This window comes from Gymnogyps californianus, chromosome 25 (genome assembly GCF_018139145.2).
Source record: "Gymnogyps californianus isolate 813 chromosome 25, ASM1813914v2, whole genome shotgun sequence".
Lineage (NCBI taxonomy): Eukaryota > Metazoa > Chordata > Aves > Accipitriformes > Cathartidae > Gymnogyps > Gymnogyps californianus.
In genome coordinates this window covers 2,136,924-2,160,646 of record NC_059495.1, presented here as the reverse complement: position 1 = coordinate 2,160,646, position 23,723 = coordinate 2,136,924, and the positions used below count along the sequence as shown (strand labels likewise).

At 43.2% G+C, this 23,723-nt stretch overlaps 1 protein-coding gene across 1 annotated transcript; it reads left to right on the top strand.

Annotated features, from left to right (window-relative positions):
• The first annotated feature begins 1,085 nt into the window (after positions 1-1,085).
• Positions 1,086-22,669, top strand: BCO2 (beta-carotene oxygenase 2). The gene is made up of 12 exons (XM_050910986.1): positions 1,086-1,162; positions 10,331-10,535; positions 11,632-11,843; positions 13,365-13,480; positions 15,428-15,530; positions 16,519-16,647; positions 16,790-16,950; positions 17,518-17,685; positions 19,764-19,901; positions 20,590-20,772; positions 21,813-21,923; positions 22,281-22,669. Exons 1-12 carry the CDS (start codon positions 1,147-1,149, stop codon positions 22,392-22,394), a joined length of 1,656 nt encoding a protein of 551 aa, XP_050766943.1. The 5' UTR covers positions 1,086-1,146; the 3' UTR covers positions 22,395-22,669.
• The last annotated feature ends 1,054 nt before the right edge of the window (positions 22,670-23,723 follow it).

Genomic DNA, 23,723 nt, shown 5'->3' with positions numbered 1-23,723 from the left:
AACAGGAATAATAAAGGGCAAAGAAAACATGATCTGTGAGGAGAGGTTGAAGCAGTTGAGCTTGTTTAATTTAGAGAAAACACAAATCAAGGGAAGGTATGGTAACAGATAAGTTATAGAAAGGACAGTAGTCAGGTGTTCGCTGTGTCTTGTAGAAAGGACAAGAAGAAGTCAGCTTAATTTGCAGCAGAAGACTTAGGATGAGTAATAATTCGACCCATTTTAAGGACAGTGGAATGGGCTACCCAGAGTCCTGTGTATGCTGCCTTGCTCTGCCTCCAGGGATAGGGAAGCTTTTAAGAGCTGCTTAATAACATGGAACAAACATAGCCATCACAGTGCATTTGCAAAATGCTAGCAGCTTCCTCTTGGAATCCTGAAGGAAAGAGTCCATCTAAGGTCCATCTTAGTTTGAAATGGCAGAGCACAGCCTGTCACTGGTCCTTCCCTATCTTATTTGAAGATCTAATCTGGTGTGGCAACCAATGTTCCTAAATCCTTGAGATTCTTTGAGGTGCAAAATGGTTACTCAGATTTTGAAACAAAACAAAAAGTATTTGACAGGTGAAAAAGACAAGACAAGGTGACAAGGATTTTTACAAGAATTGCCTTGAAGCCTGGCTACCTCAGTACGTGGATACATCTCCTCTTCTCCCCTTTCTTCCAATTTCTCCAGCTGCAGCTGGCAAAGAGTGATAAAGTGTTTTTTCCACCACTAGTAATGTCTTGGCACTTCAGCAACTCACCCGGCCCAGCTGCCGAGAGGGTCTCAGGGCTGCTGAACTGCCTGGGCTGGAGGCAGGTCTGCCCCATGCCCTGCGACTGCCTGGCCCGGCTGTAGCAGTGGAGCGGAGCGGAGCGCAGGGCAGGCAGGCAGGCAGGCAGGCAGGCAGGCAGGCAGGCAGACTCATTCAGCCTGCCCTGCTAGGGCAGACATTCCCGGCTTTTATTCTGAAATGATGATGTCAGGCTGCTCTCTCCAACCGATCCATCAGCGCTGGCTGCACACTATCATCCTGGCACCGGTACCTTTGCCTGACCATCTCCGATCTGATGCCTTCTTCCGAGCGGAATATGTTTTCCAAAATCCTTTTGTCTGCCATCAGCCTCCTGCTTGCTAATTTGCGGCATTTCCTCTGCTCTTTGATGCAATTCATTCCAGGTAAAATGCATAAACAAACAAATCCTTCTATCCCATCATCTTGGAAAGGGGTTTTCTGTTGCTGTTAAGAGCTGCTGCTGACACAGGTCGGTAGAGCAATTTCATTGCTATTGATCAGAAATTAGGAACTAAGCAGTGTGAAGTGTTTGTTAGAAGCTAGAAATTCTTTGTTATTTATTGAAAAGATAAGCAGGAGAGGCAAGTACCTTGCACAGATTCCCTCGGATTACTAGCAGATACTGATGGTTTAGAGCTGGAAAACCAGTAGGCAGCAGATTCTCTCTGCAAGGGAGCCTGCTGTGAGACGTGTAAGCGGGCTGTGAAAGGGAGAGGATTGTTTAGAGCAGCGACATTACTGAAGCTTTGATTTGAACATACAAGTGGGAAACTACTCCAAGGGATTTTGTATCACCACCAAACTCTGCAATTTGTGCCATCATTGCACAGCTTGAGCTGTCTTTTTTTTTGTCCAAGAGAGTGAGATCTGTTATCACAAAATAGGAACCAATAAAGATCATGACTTAATTCACCAGAATCTCTGCTTTTTGATGGTGGTGGTGGTGGTGGTGGAGTTTTCCTCCCCTTTAGAATCAAAGGATTGCTTCTGGGGTATCCAAAGATCTGAAAGGTTCTCAAACCTGCCTTCTTGTGCCACCAGAACGCATCCACGGATACAAATTTAGGAATAGTCCAAGAGGTTTCTTTTTCACTGCACATGTTACTGAGTTGGTGTAAGGCATGTGTCATCAACTACATCTGTGAGATGGAAGACAGAAAATTCAGAGGCAGACTAATTAATGCAAACTAAATGACCAAATATTGTCTAGCATTAGGAATGTTATATAAAACAACCTATGGTATTAGCAATTCAGGGTGTGACAAAGTGCTTTCCTGCTGGGAAAAAAGCCTATATGCATAAATTTATGGTGTTCTTTTGATCTGCTAGCAGATTGCAACAACTGTATAATCTTGTTTAAACTGGGGCGCTCTGCTAAATTTAAATTCTCTTGCACTCTGCCTCTTTCATTATGCTTTGAAGCTGAACTGCATAGGAACACAAAGAGCTGTGTTTCTTGTCTTGATTACCTGAGTGACATGAAAAGCCTGCAAAATTTCCTTGCCTCATTTTCTGTATCTTTTTGGAAATTATGGATTTCCCCTGACTTTTACTAAGGTCTTCTTGCAAAAGCTTGCTGATACGGAGTTGTCTCAATTTAGCTAAAAGGTGAGAATGTTGAGTCATGAAAAAGAAAGCCCTCAATTATTTGTTCAGGCATTTGAGTGAAACAGTGATAATAGAAGAAAAAAGTGTGAATAAAATTTATTCCATCTGGTATGTTTCCTGTGACACCGGCAAAATTTTCCCAGCTCACCAGCTGTTCATAGTGCCTTTCTAGGATAAGTGTTCAAAGGACTTGATTGTGTAAATCAATATTTAACAAAGAAATTACACTTTCTTCATGTCAGCAGAAAAACACCCCTGAAGTGTAGAATCTATTTCTACAGGTGTCTTTGGTAAATCAACAGATATTTCATATGCAAGAGTATGCACAGTTCACAGTTGCTTTTCTCCCTTACCTGCCTTTGACAAGCTTTTCTCCACTCCTTTTCTCCATTTCTTTTCCCCTGTGTTTTCTGTCACTTCTCTTATGTTCTTCTTTGCTTCTTTGCCTGCTAGCAAGGAAGTGGGTGGCTGAGCCCCTGACAATGGGAAATCAACAAGCTAGATGGAACAAGGAGTCAAGTACGGGGACTTCCCAGCAGACACAAGGCAAGTGCAACAACTTCAGTTCAGAAATCAGTGTGGGACACTCAGGTGAGCTGAGGGGTTCAACCCTGGTGAGGGTTGAAGGCAGAGGGTGAAGGCTAGAGTCTGGATGGCAGAAGTCAATAGCTAGAGCAACTTCAGTTCGGTGTGGGGGGACAGGGAAAGATGGTTTGCTTGCCCTATTGTTCCAACTGTGATTTACAGGGACTATAATGTGGCCCATATCTTGCGCCAGAGGATTTCCACATCAGCTATATGGTTATTCTGAATTTGCATGAACCCTCAGGGAAAACAGAATTCTTGCTTTACTCTCCCTGCTTGAAGAATACCAACTGTGAGCATTCTGTTTACTAAAGTCTGCCCTTAAGTCTGGTCCTGAACATCCTTCTGAGTCAAGCAATTAGACTGTGCAGTTGCATGTGGAGACAAATGTTGGTGGTCCCTGTGCCTTGGATTTGAATACGTAGGTTAAAATCAAAGTGGATTTGCTATATCCAATGTGATTTCAATTTCACAGCTAGCAAATGGCTTCTGTGTTTCCTCCACCCACTGTTAAGATTTTCTGTCCCACCTGTTGCTGTTTAAGTACAATCTAATGTATGACTCATTGCCACCCTACCCAAAGCAGGTGGGGTAGCTTCTTCTGTACAGAAATTTTTTCAAGATCCTTGTCCTTGGTTCCACTGGTTCTGGATATAAATGATCAATGCTAGGATGTCAGTTTGTGACAGGCAGAGAAATCATGGCACACCGCTCTTTGAATGGAAACAGTACATGAACAAACAATGCCAGCCTATGATAATTCTGTAGTACTTGCATACAATCTTTAGAAAAGATTTGAGGAAATGCTGTATTTGGCACTGCCTCTGCTCTGATGTGCCGAAGGAAGTTTACATCTTAAGCCTATTTTTAAAGGTTTGAGCTAAAATGGAAATTATAGTCCAGAAATGAGATTTTTGAGATGGCAGGTTGTAATCTTGTGCTGATTTTCAGGTATTATGTTCAAGCAAATACAGTAAGCCCCACTGGGACTGTAGTGCCTTTGATTTACTGCTTAATCAAGTTCTTCCGTCTTGGAGTGTAGCCAGAACAGCAGAGCAGAGTCAGTATTTAATTTTATTTACATGTTGGTCAACGTTAAAAAACAGTCTGTCTTCTGTCTTTTGCAGCAATTGGTGTCTTCTTGGGTAGCTAGATGTTACAATAAGTTAAGCTTTATGACTGAGCTCTTGTCTGAAGGTGATACACCTTTATTAAAATTGCTCATGAACAGTGCATTCAAGTAGAAAGCGTTTGTGTTCCATCTGCTCAGTGCATTTCAGAGTAGGTGCAGATAAACGTAACAGTTTTTAGTATTAAACTATGATTAAATTTGGAGGGTAGACTTTATTCAGATTTATTATTTTTTTAATAGGGAAGAAGTGTAGGATGTGCAGCCATGGTGTTTTGTTTTTTTTTTTTCTTTAAACACAGCTATGATTACTCACAGAATAGCAACAAAACGATTTCCTTTGATGTGTTTATTCTGTATTGTACTGGCCTGCATATGTATTGCAGCAGTTTCATTTTTTTGGAATTAATGCAAGCCTTTCCTGTGCTGACAGGGGAGGATGAGTTGCTCTAGGCCCTTCTGGTCTGAGCTCCATGTGCTAATTAGCCTGTGGTGTTTGCTGCTGCTGCTACTGATCTGTCGTGGTTTAAACCCAGCCAGCAGCTAAGCACCACGCAGCCGCTCCTTCACCCCCCCCACCCCGCTCCCAGTGGGATGGGGAGGAGAATTGGGAAAGAAGGTAAAACTCATGGGTTGAGATAAGAATGGTTTAATAACTAAGGTAAAATATAATACTAACAAACTCCCTGACAACATCTTTTTTCCAGATCAGACCAGTGATCTGCAATACTGAGGCAGTTTACGTAACACAAGTAAAAGACACTTTTTTTTTGTGTTGTGCCAAGTTTAGAGGAGGTCATTGCTTATTTTTGTCTTCTGTTTCTTGTGCTGAATCTCTTCAGAACAAACTCACCAGAGCAAACCTGCTTTTTTTTTTTTGTTTTTCTTCCTTGCACCCCTCCTCTCCTCCTGGCATTTCAGAATTGTCCCGCAATGACCTGTCATGTTTCTGAAAACTTCTGTTTTGACTCAGCTGGGTATCATGATTTGATTATATTTTGCATGCATTACTGTCAGGATCTTCAGCTCATTTTAGTGGTTCCCAGAAGGAAAGTTAGTACATTATCTTGCTATGCTTGTTTCTTTCTCTCTGGTCTGATAGAACAGGGTATTAATTTACACATTCTTGTTGTATATTGCCTGTTGTATATTGTCTCAGACACTTTCTAGACTATGTCTTGAAATTAATTCTAACTAGATGAATTCTAACTAGATCAAATTTCAGGAAGGATTACTAAGATGAACATGTGAATGGCAAGGTTATCACAGGAGAAGGAAAACGAAAAGAACTTGGCTTTAGCTTATGAAGTGATATGATTCCTCACTCTAAATACAATGTGTGGTAAACACAAGAGAGGGAGAACTACCAAAGCCACATAATGGTGCTGACAGAAGAACAAGGGGGGACAAACTGTCCTATGAATAAAGTCCTTCTGTAAATTCAAAGGATTTTTCTAATCATCTGGGCAATGAGCACTCTTCCAAAGAGGGGATAAGTGCTAGGCAACATTGTAACTTTTAAGATACAGTTCATATATATGAATTTCTGGGACAGCAATCGGGAGGACATGACCCAGGAGGTCTTTTTCAGTCCTGTTCAGGCTCTTTTGTGAAGTTTATCTTTCTAAATTCCCACGTGTAATTACACTGCTCTCCAGGAAGTTTCAATGTAGTGCCATCCTTGGTCATGCCATATTTGTTTCTGCTTGGATGCAAAAATGTCTCCTTAAGGGCAGGTTGCGCTCATTTTTTATGCATATTTTACATCTTTACAAAGTGTAGCTTGACCTACTAAAGCTGCATTTCTGCAAATACTGATGGCAGTCACTAAGCCTGCCAGGTGTTGGTTGATATGAAAAGCCTCTACTTCCTTACGTCTAAGGAAATACTCTGAAGCACTAGTGTTGGGATCAGATTGAGTGCTTCATATAGGATTTAATCAGAACTTAATTGAATTTTAAGAGGGAGAGGATGTTTGTGGTTTGAGGTTAATTGCTTTAGCCCAGCAGCCTGAATTCTTTATCTAGCTGACTTACCATATTAGAGATCTAAAGAAGGATTTGAGGATTGGCAAGCCAGAGAACTACATTGAAGGGACCTTGCAATTTACCTTCCTGCATGCCTAACACCCATTCTGTCTGCGGCTGTTCTAAAGAAGCAAGCTTAGAAAAATGCTGTGTGCCAACTCAGTTCTTTTGCAGATATTCTCCTGTCTGAAATAGCAAATTTCCTCTGTAGATGTGACCACATGGTTTCAGGGGCTCACAGGTAAATTGTGCAGCAGCTTCACTTAATCACCTGGATTAAAGAACGTAGGCTAGAAGAAGCAGTGATGAAAGTGACTAGTATAACCAGAACAAATTGCTACATCAAAAATCAGAATGAAGTTCAGTATCAGTCTGGACTCTGTTTAGTGTGTGGTCTTGTCTGTACTAGACCTGGTTCAGGAACAGATTTCTGTATGCCACGCTGTCCTTTTTTATCAGTGTTTCACTTACACCTAAATCTTCGCTAGTTCTAGTTTAGTTCAGGGCTCAATGGTCTTACGGTGAGGATGAAGCAGTGTAGCAAAGGAACTCCACTGACCTGTGGACATGAAGCCTGTGATAGATGAGGAGGAGATAGCACTGGGAGGGAAGGCAACAGCCTGTGTACTTTCCAGGTAAATCCACCTCTGCAGCTAAATGGATTGCTAAAACAATCCTTGTGTTGATGAGGCTTTGCAAGCCAGGCTACTGGAGCCAATAACTAACTGTGTGCTATAAGCACACAGCATTCCAATCAGTTCATGCTTTCTTGATGGTTTTGTCCTATAACTATAGAAGGGAGGTATTGCATTCAAACAAGAGGCTCTATCAGAAATTATCCTTTTCTGCTATTGTGTGTTTACTTAACAAGTAAATCTGTTTAATCTGTTTTGTCCTGTCCTGTAAATGTATTTCAGCTCAGTTTCATTTGTGTTCTTCCCGACTTCCATTTTTTTTGGGGGGGGGGGTGGGGGGTGTGCAGTTATTTTTTGTTTTGTTTTTTTTTGTGCAAGGGGAAAAGCCAGCGTTTGCTTTTTTGAGTTTCTGTTATCTGATAGTACTGATGAGTTTGAGAACTGACCTGTACACCTTTCAATAGCCTATGAGCTTCTGGTTTACTGCATTTCAAGTAATGCCAGTTCAGCAGAGTCCTCTATGTGCAGCGTAGACAAAACATGACAACCTATATTCGACAACCTATATTCCAAGACTTTGGGTTCTTTAACATCATGTTCATAACATTTGTTGTGTAACAAGCTATGGCTTGCCTGGATTTAGAGTAGTCCACTGGGACTCCTCTGGGTTGTTCTGTGGGATGTTCTTCCTAGTGAGCTGCTTTATTTTTCTTTTTCTAGAAGAGCCTTTGTACTATGGGCAGAAAAAATGTGGTTTTTTTTTTTAATTCAGTAGGGGATGTTGTACAGTTTTGTTAAAAATAGCACATTGTTTTGAAGGAACTTAATGCCACAATACATTCCCTCATCTAAACTCCCAAGCTGGGAGATCCTGAATTTTGGCTGACTATTGAAGTTAAAAGGAATACTGGTAGCATAAAATTTCTTCACTGTGAAATGGTCAGCATCAGGAAAACCATGCATTATGTTTAGCTGCAAAAAATGCTGCTTCTTACTGCGAGCAACTTTATAGCACAATTTTTCAACACTGTTTCAGAAACCCTCGGTTAAATCCAGCTCAGATTAAGTCCTAGCCAGAGGTGTCTGAGGCAGCACTGACCATGATTTGACACAGACACCACTTCTTGTTAAATTGTATGTTGCTGCATTGGTGACTTCTCCCATAAGCAGCAATGAGCATAAGCACAGTGAGGGTTGTGATGACATAGCACAGGCTAGAGGCCATACACAGCGATCCTTGCATCCAATCTGATAGCACGGAGTTGAAATGAACCGTATCTTTAATTGCAATGCTCCAAACCTCAAAGCAATGGACACTGCTTGTCCCTGTCCTCTGTTCAGCTTGCTCTATGCTGTATTGATTTTTCTTTCCTGTTTATGCTTTACTGCAAAAGCTTTTGCAGTCAAGGACTTTACAAAACACTTTTCTTTGCAAACAAAAAGGGAGAAAATCTGGGTCTACAGAAGAATCAATAATTAATATGGCTATAAAGATTAAAGGCCAAACACTAGTGACTGAACAGTAGAAAGACCTTAGGAAGATTTTAAATGCAGCAAAAGTTAAAAAAGCCAGCAGCATGTCCTGCTTAAGTATCATGATCTCTTTCTGATGTGTTCTGTGTTGTTTTTCTGCACTCTGCTTTATGTTTGGAAACTCCTTGGGTAGTGGCCGATTAGATTACAAGTCCTGGGAAAATGTCCCAGTAAGTACAGTCTCTTCCACCTCTTTAACTCACCCGTGATTGTGATACCAAGGTGGAGTTAGAGGGTGTTTTAGAATGCAGTTTTTCTACCTGAGGTGTGCCCAGCTCTGCCTTGCTTTTAGCAACACTGTCGTATAAAGGCAACATGTACTGCTTTACAAGGTGCCTAATTACATCTTTCTGCTTGTGGCTTTGGTCTGCAACAGTGAGACTAGCTCCTTTCTGTCACTTTCTTCAGCAGACTGCTTGTCGGAAATCACTGGGAGATTATTTTTAGGGCTCCCCCTCAACATTACTCTCTGTACCATCCCAACTTGGGACAGATTTCTTTTTGCAACCTCACAGGTTCTTATAACAAATATCCATATGTGACTTGCTCTCAGTGTGGTCGGTTGACCCTGGCTGGATGGCAGGTGCCCACCAAAGCCGCTCTATCAATCCCCTCCTCAGCTGGTCAGGGGACAGAAAATACAACGAAAGGCTCGTGGGTCGAGATAAGGGCAGGGAGAGATCACTCACCAGTTACTGTCACAGGCAAAGCAGACTCGACTTGGGAAAAAAATTAATTTAATTTATTACCAGTCAAATCAGAGTAGGATAATGAGCAATAAAACCAAATCTTAAAAACACCTTCCCCCCACCCCTCCCTTCTTCCTGGGCTTAACTTCACTCCCAATTTTCTCTACCTTCTCCCCCGCCAGCGGTGCAGGGGGACGGGGAATGGGGGTTGTGGTCAGTTCCTCACACGTTGTTTCTGCCGCTCCTTCCTCCTCAGGGGGAGGACTCCTCACACTCTTCCCCTGCTCCAGCGTGGGGTCCCTCCCACGGCAGACAGTCCTCCATGAACTTCTCCAATGTGAGTCCTTCCCACGGGCTGCAGTTCTTCATGAACTGCTCCAGCGTGGGTCCCTTCCACGGGGTGCAGTCCTTCAGGAACAGACTGCTCCAGCGTGGGTCCCCCGCGGGGTCACAAGTCCTGCCAGCAAACCTGCTCCAGCCTGGGCTCCTCTCCATGGGTCCACAGGTCCTGCCAGGAGCCTGCTTCAGCGTGGGCCTCCCACGGGGTCACAGCCTCCTTCGGGCATCCACCTGCTCTGCTGTGGGGTCCTCCTCGGGCTGCAGGTGGATATCTGCTCCATCGTGGACCTCCATGGGCTGCAGGGGGACAGCCTGCCTCACCATGGTCTTCCCCACGGGCTGCAGGGGAATCTCTGCTCCGGCGCCTGGAGCACCTCCTCCCCCTCCTTCTTCCCTGACCTTGGTGTCTGCAGAGTTGTTTCTCTCACAGTCTCACTCCTCTCTCCGGCTGCAAATTGCTGCTGCCCAGTAACTTTTCCCCCTTCTTAAATATGTTATCACAGAGGCGCTACCACCGTTGCTGATGGTCTTGGCCTTGGCCAGTGGTGGGTCTGTCTTGGAGCCAGCTGGCATTGGCTCTGTCAGACACAGGGGAAGCTTCTAGCAGCTTCTCACAGAAGCCAGCCATGCAGCCCCCACACTACCAAAACCTTGCCACGCAAACCCAATTACTTATTGAAATAAATTCCAACTATAAGCTTCTTTTAATTAAAAGTTCTCTTCTTTCCTATCATCACGTATTTGATTACCTCCTCTGGACTGCAGAACAGGTGTCTCTAATGGATTAACTACAGTAGAGTTAAATCCACTGGATTTTCAGCTGCCTGTGGATGTGTGGGGTATTATGGGAACATAGCTTTAGTTTGAATATCCACTACAGCTTGGCTGCTTGCAGAATGCTGAATGCTATTCTCCTAGGCATCCAAACTCAAGCTCTAGCAATTGTCTGTTTATTGAAGTGAAAATCTTAGTTACCTGCTTTTTGTTCTCACTACTTTCTTTGCAGTTGTAAAGAATTTCCTGCCAAGCCCCTCAAAAGAGCAAATCACCTTCCACAGCCCCAAGGGTTTGCAATGCATCTCACCCTTAACGCAGACGGTAGAGGAGACCCCTCAGCCCATCCTAGCGAAGATCAGAGGACATATTCCCAAATGGATTAATGGCAATCTTCTGAGGAATGGTCCTGGGAAGTTTGAGTTTGGCAAGGAGAAGTAAGTCCAGGTTTGGTGAGTTTGTGAAATGATTCCGGCCTGAGCTCCGCCTAAATCTAAAGGGGACCCCCCCAAATGTCTCACCACTGTTTGGAGCACCTTGTAGTTTCTTTTTAAGTAAGGCAAAGAAGAAATGCTTATGGTATCATTCTTTTAAGAACTCTTGCTCCCTCATCTGGAAACTCCCAGTGGGCTTTGAAAATAGGAGCATGGTTAACTTATTAAGGTTGGAGAAGCTGAGTCACAGAGAGACTGTGACCTACTCAGAATGATATAATGAGGGAACAGAGCCGGGGATTAAAACATCCACACTCCTAGTCCTTTGTCATTAACAACAGTCCATCCCATGAGCATTCTGAAATCTGGGGCAGGATTTGTAAAGTTGATTGCACTAAATTGTGTGAGTTGCTTTAGAAGCAAATTATCTCATTTTAAAAATAATATATTAAAATATTTCAAGAAGGCAACTACTGCCTTTGGCTTGGAATCTGCCATTCTAGCTAATTGACAAACCTAGCTCTTCCTCCAACAAAGCTGATGGCAGCCACTGGCCAAAGGTGATCATCTTATCATATTTGCAGAGATAGACCATAAGGTTTTCTCAAAGTCTCAGAGATTTCTCATTTCGGAGAGAATAGCATGCTGCAAACAGCTGAGAGCTAAAGGCTCCTTCTTGTGCAGTTGGGCATTCAGTAATCATTTCTATTCTTGTTGTACAGTAAAGCACAATTTCTATTCCCTATGCAGAAGTCTGCAGAGTGATTGGTTTACCAGTATAGATTATTTCCCCCAAAAGCTTATACATAGCATTTTCAGAAGTCCCTGAGGTCCACTTTCAAAAGTAATATAGGCAGCCCAAATCTCACGGAAAGTCAGCATCTAACTTCAGGTCCCACAGCTGCAAATACACTTGATTTGTTTCACTCAATTCAAATGTTTTCCCAGACTCATCACAAGGCTATGCATGTTTAAGTGTTCATGGGATCTGGGCATTAGCTTTTTACAAACAATAATAAACCTAAAGGCAAGAAGGAACAGTATAGCAGAACATCATACAGTGCCCAACTCTTGCTCTCTTACTTCTCTCTTCTTGAAGATTTAACCATTGGTTTGATGGCATGGCCCTGTTGCATCAATTCCAGTTGGAGAATGGCACAGTGACATATCGGAGCAAGTTTCTGCAGAGCAGTTCCTACCTGACTAACAGCCAGCACAACCGCATCGTGGTCTCAGAATTCGGGACGCTGGCAATGCCAGACCCATGCAAGAGTGTCTTTGGGCGCTTCATGTCACGCTTTGAGATGCCACGTAAGAATGGTTTCTAAGAAATAAGAAATGTTCTGAGATTTTCTAGGGGAATTTGTGGTTAGGTTTAAAGGGAGATGTGAGGAAGTCTGGTAGGCCTATTCCAAGCCCATGTTTTTCTTAGAAGATGATCCCTTGGAACAGCAACAAAAATGCAAGTTGGTGTCAGACTTAGCTGGGAGAGGCACATTCAGTTTAATGTTTTAGTGCCACTTCAGCTCACTCGATTGCACAGTTTGTTGCAAATTTCCAACAGAAATCTTTCCCCAAAGAACACCCTGTGCAGTCCTGATAATGAGCATTAAAATCTGCCCTTCTACCTGAGACGCAGCTTTGCCCTGGAAACACCTTGCCTTGCTAAGCTTGTAGGGTAAGTGGGCTAATCCTTCCCTTCCTGTACTAAGGTGCAGGAGATGATATGAGTAGGGTGAGAGACAGTATTGTACAGGAATGGAAGTACCATTACCTATAGGATTCTGTGTATGTCAGGAAAGAAACAGGCTTAAATGCAAGCAAAGTACTTTCCACTAAAACCATAACAGACCTAAAGTTTGCAACTTGTGCTCATGTGGGTGACCATCTTCTGCTTCTTATCTTCCCTGAGGAGATGGATCCTGTCCTGCCATGTCTTCTGTTCTCTTCAAAGGTGCTCATACCTTCACTCATCGGTCTGCCTAGCTCCCCAACTCCCCACCTCACGTCTCTCAATAAATTTCAGAACTATCTGTCTACATTCCCCATCTTCTTTTCCAAGCTCCAGCAGGTTGTTCCTGCACACCCTTGCCTATTTGACTCTTTACACACATGTAGGTTATTCCTCACTACAAGAAGGCCTGTCCTCCAGGCTTTTCCTGTACCAGCTTCAGGCTCTGTGTTCACCACACACACAATGTTCAATTGGGGGGAATTGCTTTTTCCTCAGCTCTTCTCAGCCACCTGGCTAGTGAGTCTCAGCTCCCCTAGGAATAGCAAGAACAGCTCTGGCTGTTGTATGCATGTAGCTCTCAAAAGGCATATCCCTGACTCAGTTTTAAAGAGAAAGAGAATACGGAAGAAGAAGCATTCCCTGTCCAAGCCCTGTCACACAAACAGGGTCCCTGCCCTCCCCTCAGCCCAACTTGTAGCTTTAAGTCTTGCCTCTCTTGTTTCTAATGCTGTAAATCAAACATGGCACTCTTTATACGGCTGTCAGAGGAGAGGATTTTGGCTAGGGAGGAAAGGGAGAGCGATATGAAGAAATAAGAGGTCAGAAACAAAAGGCATATGGAAGTATGAAGATTATCTTGCCTTCACTGCAGTGATTTCCACAAGAACCAGTCCTTGTCTGTTTATCCTGAACTCACCTGTGCAGACAGGTTCCCTGAGTCTTTTGCAGATTAGGGAGATTTCTCTAATCAGTCACAGAGGATTAGTGTGATGCCACTAGTGCAATGGCAAATGGGTTTATTTGTTTAAACGTCTAACTTGCTATAATGTCATGTGAGCTTAAACAGAGCTGTGTACAACTCCAGGATTTCATTTCAGAACCAAGTGACAATGCCAGTGTGAACTACGTTGTGTATAAAGGAGACTATTATGTCAGCAATGAGAACATCTTCATGTACAAAGTGGACCCGGAAACGCTTGAAACGAAGGAAAAGGTGTGGGCAGGTGGGCTAAGGGGCTTAGCTTGTGGTACAGGAGAATCACTCCTTGCTGTTTCTAAGAGCAGCAAGGGGGAACCCAGATTCCAAAAGAAATAATCAGTGCAGCTCTGGGCCATAGCCATAAGCATCTCTTCATGGTGTGCTTGAGTCCCTGAAAAATCTGCTTAGCAATAAGGCAGCTCTCATGAGTGAAGACTCAGTCACTGCCCACTGTAGCAAGCAAGGGGAGAGACAGATATAGACTCATTTCCGTTTGGGTACAGCTGGCATTCTTCCAGTGCACTCACTACTTGTCTGGACTTGTCTGTACCCACCAGTGTGTGAAGAATAAAAGTGCATACAGGAAGAAGTTAACTTATCTCAGATCTGTATTCTTGCCTTGTCTCTTCATTCTTCCTGTCTGTTCCCTTCATCTCCTTCTTACACCCCCAGCTTCAAACACTCCAAAACAGCCTTTCAAAGTCTTGACTAACACCTCTGTTGCAAATGGGTGGTGAAGTCAATGTAAAGTCAAGTCAAAGTTCAGCTGCCACTTTATTTTCTCCCATGCTAGCAAATGAACAAAAAATCAGAGTGGAAGTCTTCCTATATGTTCTGTGCATCATCTCACAGGAGTGTGGCTGTATTTGAGGGAAGAATATGACTGGTGAAATGACAGCATAAGCTATATGTCCCCCTGCCTGCACCCTTAGAGGGGATTTGGTGTTTGCTGGGCTGGACAACTGTGAGAATGACAAAGGAAGGATTCTGCCATTCCTAAATCAGTATTAACTACTGTGCCTGTGTTTTACCACGGACTATTTAATACCACAAAATACCAGGCTCAGCGCACCCTCACATCTCGAGGGGGGCATTCCAGGAGTCCTTCCCTCCCTCCAGGATCAGTTGTGAGTCATGAAGAAACTCTGTTTATGAAGTATAGCATGCTACATGCGTATTGAAATGGAGAGTTCGACAATTTGCTATTTTATCTGTTTTGTAAACCATAATGCAGTGATGAAAAGATGCGTGGGTATTTTTAGTTTGAATGTTCAGCTCTGCTGAGCCACCTTGTCATTAAAAAAAAATTCCCCTTAAGCTGCTTTTTAGATGCAGAACGGTATTTTTTGGCTAAGTGAAGAAATGGAAGGGATGATTTCACATTTAAACTCTCTGATTTGAGATGCCTTAAAAGGACATGGTTTTCTAAGCTTCTGGTAGTGTGGCACTCTTTTCTACTGCGGCCTTCCAGAGGGTCTCAGGTTGGATACCTGAAAGCCATTTTTTTAAACTTTTGGAAAAGAAGCATATCTTCCATGCTTTAATGTTTCAATGCATGGATTGATCTTCCTCCAACTTTTTCCTTCAGATTTTCTTCCCAACACATCCCCTCCACTGTCTGAGCCCAAACCACACCCTAACCCAGGAACTAGGAATACATGCTAACAGTACTCACAATTGTACCTTTGCCTTAACTGTTCCTTCTAGCTGTAGACAGTGAAGCTAAACTGTTTTCTCTGTGAGGAGAGTGAACACTGACTGTCAATTAGCTATGGGTGCTTTCAAAAAACTTGGTGATTTTTTGGGGCAGTGACTGTCTCTTCACACGTGTCTGTCTGTGGTTATTACATGGGGTCCTAGCTAAAATGCTCATATGGGCAACGTTCCCACTGTGTCAGCACTTCCTGCCGTTAGTAATGTTCATGTCTCCCAGAGAAGTGGCTAGTGCTATTAGTCCCATTTTACTGGTAGGACTAACACAGAGAGAAATATCGTTAATTTTTAAGGATTTCAGGAAGATTGCAGGCAAAATGAAGGCTTAAGTCCAGATCCCACATTAGGGCCGTAATCATCAAGCTATTCTTCCTCAGACTTTCATGAAGCCGACATTTAGAAAGACTGTGGCTTGCTACAGAGCAACAGGAAACTTCTATACTGACTGAAAATCTTTGGCATTTGCAGGTAGACTGGAGCAAATTTGTTGCAGTGAATGGGGCCACTGCTCATCCTCATTATGAATCTGATGGGACAACATACAACATGGGTAATTCCTATGGGAAACATGGTAAGATTGGGCATGACCAGGCCTGGCTTGTGGGCAGGGTGTACAGGCTGCTTCTTGCTGCTGCTTCAAGGAGCAGTTGTTGAAGAAATTTCAGTGTCTAAAGAGACCCTGAAATTGCTGTTTCTCTTTGTGTCAAAATGATGGCAAACCAGATTAGTTCTCATTTCAGGGTGTCAATCTGTCCCATAAAAATGGCTTCTCTCAGCAATTAGTTTCAGATGATTCTGACTTTGGCCTGTGAATATCGAACAGATTCCCCTCTTCCTCTCCCAAGCTTTGGCCGAAAACAGAAGAATGATTTTTAAAGTCCCATCCAGCACTGAAGCCTCATCCAAAGAATTTTGACAATTAGCCACATGTTTTCCACCCAGGTGCCTAAGGCCTGTGAAAACAGCCACTGCCCTTTATTATGATACCTCAGACTGGCTCCAGTTCACTGAAAAGTTGCCCAGTTTTGATCATTTTTCATTCTTGCTGTTTTCATTTCCTTTTGGCTTTAGCAATATCTAGCTTTGCAGCACATGCTGTTTTCAGCTGGAGAGACCAAACTATAGATTATTATTCAAATGTGCCATTCTTTCCTGCCCATATGCTCAGATTTATTAAATGAGCATCAGTCATCACCAAGGCTCAAAGTTTTCATGTCCTTTGATACACAAGCTATGAACTTGGTTTTCTTCCTGATCCTGTTATTACAGGATACTCTAAGTTAACATCAGGAATGCATTGCAGACAGTAAAATTAGATGGCAGTCTACCAGACTGAGAAGATCCTACTACTTTCTTTCAAGCTTCTTTTTTTTGCTAGGTAATCCTCTGTAGATTGTTCTATTGACTTGATAACTGGCTTTTTGTTTTCTGCTCAGTTTAGCTATGACCGTGGTTCCTAGTATTCTAGCGAAACAGAAAGGAACAGAGCCTGACTTTGGTTTCATGAATGTGGACAGTCTCACATCTCAGTGGTGTTGAACACCCTTTCTCCTTTCCAGGGTCTAGGTATAATATCATTCAGGTCCCTCCACAAAAGTCAAACTGTAGTGACACATTAGAGGGAGCGAAAGTGCTGTGCTCCATTGCTCCAATGGATAAGATGAAACCTTCCTACTATCACAGCTTTGGTAAGAATGCTTTCTATCTCAAACTCCGTGGATTTAGCCTGCTGCGAGGCAGAAAGGGCTGTTCACTGCCCTCTGCCCCCGAGATTTTTTATCGTCTCATTTGCCTAATACTCGGATGATATCTCCTTCCTTCTCTTTTCAGGAATGAGTGAAAACTACATCATTTTCATTGAGCAACCCATCAAGCTGAATCTGTTGCAGATTATCACTTCCAAACTCCGTGGGAAAGCCATTTCTGAAGGGATAAGATGGGAGCCTCAGTACAATACTTGCTTCCATGTGGTGAATAAGCACACTGGAGAGGTAGGTGGATCTTTGGCCTTTCCAGCAGCTGTGCAGCTGTAGCTGGAATCTTAGATCCCAAGAGAAGAGTGCTGGGTAGCAGTCACAGATAGCTGTATGAATCAATCCAGAAGTTACTGCAATATCGGCTTTATAAACATGGGTGTAGATTTATTAGAAATGGGATTACTTCATGCATTTTCCTCTCTATTGATTCATTTCTTTGCCAGCCCTAAAAGAACAAGCAGAAATAAGCAGTTTGGGGTTCTTGGGACTGCAGCACAGGGACTGAAATGCGGTTCCCAAGTACTATGGAGTATAAAAAGGTCAGTCATAGCCTGGGAATGATGCTATAGGGATGGAGTCATGACAGCAAAGGGCCTATCCTGGGGTGCTTTACATTTTGACTTTTCTTCATCTGGTTTTGCCTACTTACTGACTTAAAGCAGCCATTCTGTAGTAACACAAGGACACAAGACAGATACCAAGGAATGAGTGGGGAATGAAATGGGGGAAAGAAGAGAAAACTCTTTGAGCTGTGGCTAGGATCTTTAGAGAGGAAATTAGCTTCTCTTATGGTCACTGTAGGTGCTGCCAGGGCAGTGGTACAGTAAGCCCTTTGCTACTTTCCATCAAATCAATGCCTTTGAAGATCATGGCTGTGTGGTCCTTGATCTGTGCTGCCAGGATGATGGAACAACTCTGGCTACTTACAAACTTCAGAATCTGCGGAGGAGTGGGGAAGGTCTAGATCAGGTAAGATCTCTGCATTTGTGTTGCATAGGATCTGATGAGGCCCCATGGTGGTTGAGTTACTCTTCTGAAGCGAGGCTCAGGTTAGTAGAATGGAGAACACTATGGGGGACCACAAGGCGGAGGATGTGAACTGGGGAAAGGAACCATGACTATATGGAAAAACTAAAATTATGATCTATTGATATGTTGGTATTTTTCTTTCCTTTTAAATCTTTTAGCAGATAATCTCCATGGAGCATTTCCTTGAAACTTTTAAAACTGGTGTGTGACACAGATCTCCATCAGCCTGGCAGAATGTACTTCTGTTTTAAAACCTTGTTTTTAATGATACTTATTTTCCATATCCCTGTGTAATAAAAATTTTCCCCCAAGAAAGTATGCAAAATAAGTTTTTGCATGACTTTTAAAGGGCAAAAGAAAAAGAAACCCTGTTGTTCAAAGGCATTACTTCAGACAACCAGCCTTTATTCTTAAATTACAGAAACACAAACATCACAGAAACCCCTGCGTTGTTCCTCACATTCACCTCATAACAGCATGTACTCGTAAATCACTTCTTATTATGTCCAACTGTCAAAAGCACCATTTAAAGCCATGTAAGAGGCATTATTTTGCATAGGTCATACATTGGAAAAGTGCGGGTGCTTTCAGTTTCTTGTACTGCAGATGTGTTTATTGGAAACCCACCATATTGTGGGTGAAGGGCAGGCATTTCTACAACATGTTCAGACAAATCTGAACTTCCTCTATGTTCTGAGCTGTCTAGAAGCAAGTCAATTCTGATCTGAAAACTGTATAGTTGTGTCCCCATAGGGTCATTTTGTTCTGCTTTCCTTTGTTGTTTTTTTGCAAAGATGTGGTGAACATTAATTCAAGTACAGCATAGTGTTAATACGACCATTTGCTTTGCAAACTGATTCCAGCTTTTGTTCAGCCTTCTCTGAGCACAAAAGAGCTATAATTGATCTGTCTGAAGGTGTCCTTATGTCAATATTAGGCATGTGCTTCCAACACCCACGTTCTTTAACTGACAAGTAGCATAGCCATTAAACTGTATACATGCACGTGAGTGCAAGTCATTTCAGAACAGAATCTTAAATTGACGCTGAAAGACTAAGGCATGCCTGAGCATGATTTGTCTGTTTTCCCCAAATCATGCTGAATGCTTTTGCTTGCTGACTAAACCATGTTTTGTCTGGCAGAGTTAATCAACCAATCCATTTACTGTGGCTACATAAAACATAAAAGTTTTGAAAATAGAGTTTCAAGATTAACACATATGATTAAAGTGAAGTTTGTTGAATTGGTGAGTTACAGATTGAAGTAACCGAAAAACACCACAACAAGGTCCTTGCCACCTATTTTATTTAGAAGGCTTACTATTTGGAAGTATTATGGATTCTAAACTTGGCTGGAATGAACTTTAGTCGCAATGGTGGAATTATTTCTCTCATGCAACCAGCTGAATGTCTGCCACACTGGGGGCTGCTAGTTTGTCCTCCCCTTTGCTCCCCAAGTAAATCCACCACTATCCTAGACTTCCCAAACATGAAGTCCATGCATACCTGAGAACAGAAGAGGAAAATCTTGCAGGCTAACTTAAGGCAGGCTAACTTAAGGCAGGCTAACTACGGAGGTCCCATTTTCTGTAATCCCCCTGTTAGCTCATGATCTTGGTTGGGCAAGAAGGGCCTAAGTCACACCGTCAGTGGGGCATATGTGGACAGGCTGTAAAAAGCATCGGTTTAAGTTTGTTCTAACTGAATAAAATATAGTGCAGCATAGGTCCCAATGCTCGATTTGGAGGATAACTGAGTGATTTGCATACCCAGCTCAGCATTAATTACTGTGAAAGCAATGCTGACCCATTTAATTGGTTGTCTTTTTGTTTTCTACTGTAAAGTACTGGAACAAGCAGAGCCCTTACCAGAACTTGGTAAAACACATAATAGAAAGAAGAAGAAGATTTCAGGGGTGGGAAGAATGTCTAAAACTTCAGAATTGTTCCCAAAAAGGGCACTTAGCCTGAAATGCCACTCTCCTCTCTCCAGCACCATAACTTTCTGTCTCCATAATAGATTTATGACTCAATATCCCGAGCTTTCCCTCGTCGCTTTGTTCTCCCGCTGAATGTGAATTCAGACACACCTGTGGGGAAGAATCTAAACCCACTGTCTTATACATTGGCAAGGGCTGTGAAAGATGCAGATGGCAAGGTATGTATTAAAGACTTACGTAATTCCATTTATGGGTTATCATCCTGTGCTATTATCTTCTCAGATCTTGTCCACCAAGCAAGCAAGCAAGGTTTGGTCATTACTAAGATGGGACTTAGTGTTTTAGTACAAAGACTGCCACATTGCCTTAAATGAGAGAGCAAAGACAGATTGTGACTACCAAAAATGCCCAAGTGGATTATGAGCCTTTATGATAAATGGCCAAACTTCAGCTTCTTCATTGACAAAATCTTCCATGCTTTCATCTGAGTACAGAACTGCGCTTTGCTTCCAGCTCTTAACAGCCCTACATAGCGGCATTTGGTGGTATAGAACATGTGTTGTCCACTATGAGTGGAGTCATCTCTGTGTGTACTTTGTACATCAGATTGCTGAGTGCTGGACCTGGGATTTTCTGAGCTAGCAGTGCAGGAATACATGGACTTGATCCTGTTCTTCACATTGGACTGATTCTTGAAGTTTTCAAGATCTGCGATGATGAGTCAGTTCTTTGGGTGAAACAGATAAGGGAGACAGAATTGGTGCTTCCACCTGCCTCAGTGCAATGTCAGGCTCATCTTTAAATATTTCTTCTCCACAATGGTTGTGCAGTGGGTTGGTGGGACCAGTCAGGTCTTCTGCCCAGTCAAAGCTAAACTGACACTCATGTAATGCATACTTCTTTTAGGTCTGGTGCACCCATGAAAATCTCCACCCTGAGGGCTTTGAAAAGGTTGGGGGCTTGGAGTTCCCCCAGATCAACTACTCTCGGTACAATGGTAGGAGATACCGTTACTTCTATGGATGTGGTTTTCGGCATTTGGTTGGAGATTCCTTGATCAAGGTTGATGTGGAGACCAAGAATTTCAAGGTGGGGTGAAGTGAGATTATCTTGTTTCAGCAATGGGAGTCATTCCACTGAACTCGCCTTGAAGATATGTCATGTACTAGGCACTTTACTCTTTAGGGGTCTTTGTTCAAATGGGTCTGAGATGAGATTCCTAATTTCATCTCTCACCTAGCACCTTATGAATGTGGCACACTTGCCAAACAGGAGACGATATCACTCCAGGTTCCTAGATAGATGACGGAACAGAAAGGGTTGGATAAAGTGTGCATGTGTCTTCCAGGCCAAAGAAGAGTCATCTCTTACCAGACAGTACAGAAAATACCCAAGTAGCATAGGCAGTTGGAGATAAACTGCCAAAGTATTTATAACTCAGGCAAGAAACAAGGTTTAGGATATCTCCAAGTGCAAACACAAGCTGGGATTTTTCCTGTGTCTGCCTTAAGCAGGGAATAATAATCTCCAAAGCATTAAATGCTTATTAATCAGAGACTTTCCCAGAGGCTAGAGAGAGTTAGGAATCCTCAGAAAGAGACACCCATTTTAATTGTTCTGCTCCAGATACTCATTTTGCAGCCTCCTTCAGCACAGCTCTGGGGTGCTATGGCTCTGCCTGCAATAGGAGCAGCAGCTATGCCCTCAGGTGGTGACGGTGATAGATCTCTCTGCTAGCATGGCACCTCTCTCTCCACACTGCCTGGGTACAACATGGTCTGCACTAGGGTGGTGTGAAGGTGGCTGTGCCAGCTAGGATGGTGGTGTTTTCTGAGCTTGTAGCTTATACCTGTGTCAGTGCAAACTGTTGGATGAAATGAGTAATAGGAACCCTTTTCACTGCCTGTTTGCATCATGCCTGGCACAATGGGCTTGCTGTCACAACAATGGCACCATCATACTTCTGGAATCAAAAGAATTAATTAAAAGGTTGAACTATAGGTTTCTTGGAGCACAGAGTACACCTGGGTATCTTTGTGGGGAGCACTCCAACTACTTGCAACTCTGCTAACTGTAGTAGACAAGTATTGATGAAATGAAACACATCCATATGTTACTGTGCTTGCTAGATTTGGCAGGAGGATGGATCCTACCCATCAGAGCCTGTGTTTGTGCCAGTGCCTAATGCCATGGCAGAAGACAGTGGAGTCATCTTGTCTGTTGTGGTCTCCCCCACTGAGGTAACTTATTGCTACTAGTTCATCAAAGTCACATAGTATTAGGTATACTTTCTAAACAACAAAACTGAATTTGAGGCTCTCTGGCAGATAGTTCTAGCACCATGCTCCCCAAGCTGTGTGCCTCTGCAACTGCCAAGCACAGCCAGGCAAACTTCAAGTAGGAGTGTACCTTGGAATGTCAGTGTTTCTTGAGTGGCACCTGTGACTATCAGTGCTCCTGGCCAACTGTCTTACAGGTTTAGTCTGTATGGTCTGGTTGTACATTTGGGCTCCCTTGTGTGCAACAGATGCAGTGGGTTGGACAGTGGAATGAAGTTCAGCCTGGGCAGTCATTCTGGCTTTCTTTTCATCCTGCAGAACCAAAGTGCTTTCTTGCTTGTCTTGGACGCAGAGACCTTCAGAGAATTGGGGCGAGCAGAAGTCGCAGTGCAAATGCCTTATGGATTCCACGGCATCTTTACTTCCCACTGACTGAAGACTTTGTCACCTCCTGTAATGCAGGGCCAGATCAGGCTCAGAAAGAAACCTCTGCTTTCTTTTACCTTCCAGCTTTGCATTATGCCCTGGATGAAGGAACTGCTTTTTCTCTGTCATAACCTTTGAGTTACTGCTCTGTTCCTAACAATATACAGCAACGGGTCTAAGGAAGGCAGAAGCCCCTTCACTCAAACAGCCCACTGCTTTATCTTAATTTTCTGACTCTCTTGATAGACCAGTTAGCAGCAGTTCACAAAGGCTGCCATGCGTAAGGCTTGCAAGGGAGAAAATGGAAACTAAAAGATGACCATTACCTTCCCTTGTTAGCAATGAACTCTGAAGGGAAGAGAATATTGGTGCTTAGGGCAGTGACTTTGGCTGAAATGTGTAAAGCAGAAGAGAGAAGTAAAACCAACTAGTAACAGGTAGGCCCAATGAAGGGATGTAATTTCAGCCCCATTGCATAAAGATTGCCTTCAGTGAACTCCGGAAGGTAGATGCAAACACTCACAGAAGCTGTACTTGTAGTGCTTTTCTCTGTACACTAACGGTGCCCTCAAATAAAACCTTGTGAAGTTTCTTCCTTTCTTTCCCTGCCCTCACCAGAACCATGGCCAACTCTGTGCTGTGCCACAAGAGGCAAGAGCTGCAACCCTGACACACGCCTTATTATGTTACATGGTCTTGTGGACATGCACAACATGTGTCCACCATGCTCCTGCTTAAACAGCATAGCTGGATACAGCTCTGATGGCTAACATTTCCTGCCCTCCTCCTAGTTCAACCAGTGTGAAACACGTAGAACTCAATTGTGGCCTTGATATCCCTTTGCTCTTAATTGAGCAGATCAAATTCAAACACCCTCTCATATGCTTGCTTCCTCATCCAGGCTCCTACAGTTCTTGAACTCTGAGGTGTAGGTGGGTAGGTGTGTTGAGGGAAGCCCTCTACAGCAGTTCACTTGCAGGCTCTGCCATTAAGGACACTGTGAAAAGTGAAGGCTTCCAGAAGAATGGATTCTCCTCCTGGCTTAAGGACTTTTTATATTGCTTCATTGTGAGAAGCCTGGTGAATGCTTTGAACCACTTCCTTGAGCAAAAAATGAGCCCTTGTGCCCAAGGGTTTGAAGGAAAGCCCTTGCTTCCTATTTGCTAACTTGCTTTGCTTTTTTTTTTTTTTTTTTGACTCCTGATATTCTGGAGGCCAGCCCAGACAGAACAGAACCAAATCAGAGCTGATTCACTCTACCCTAACAACCCAGCTTTATCTCCTCTTTGACCTTTCTTCACCTTCCTTACAGGTCTTGGCAAAAGACAAGGGAGA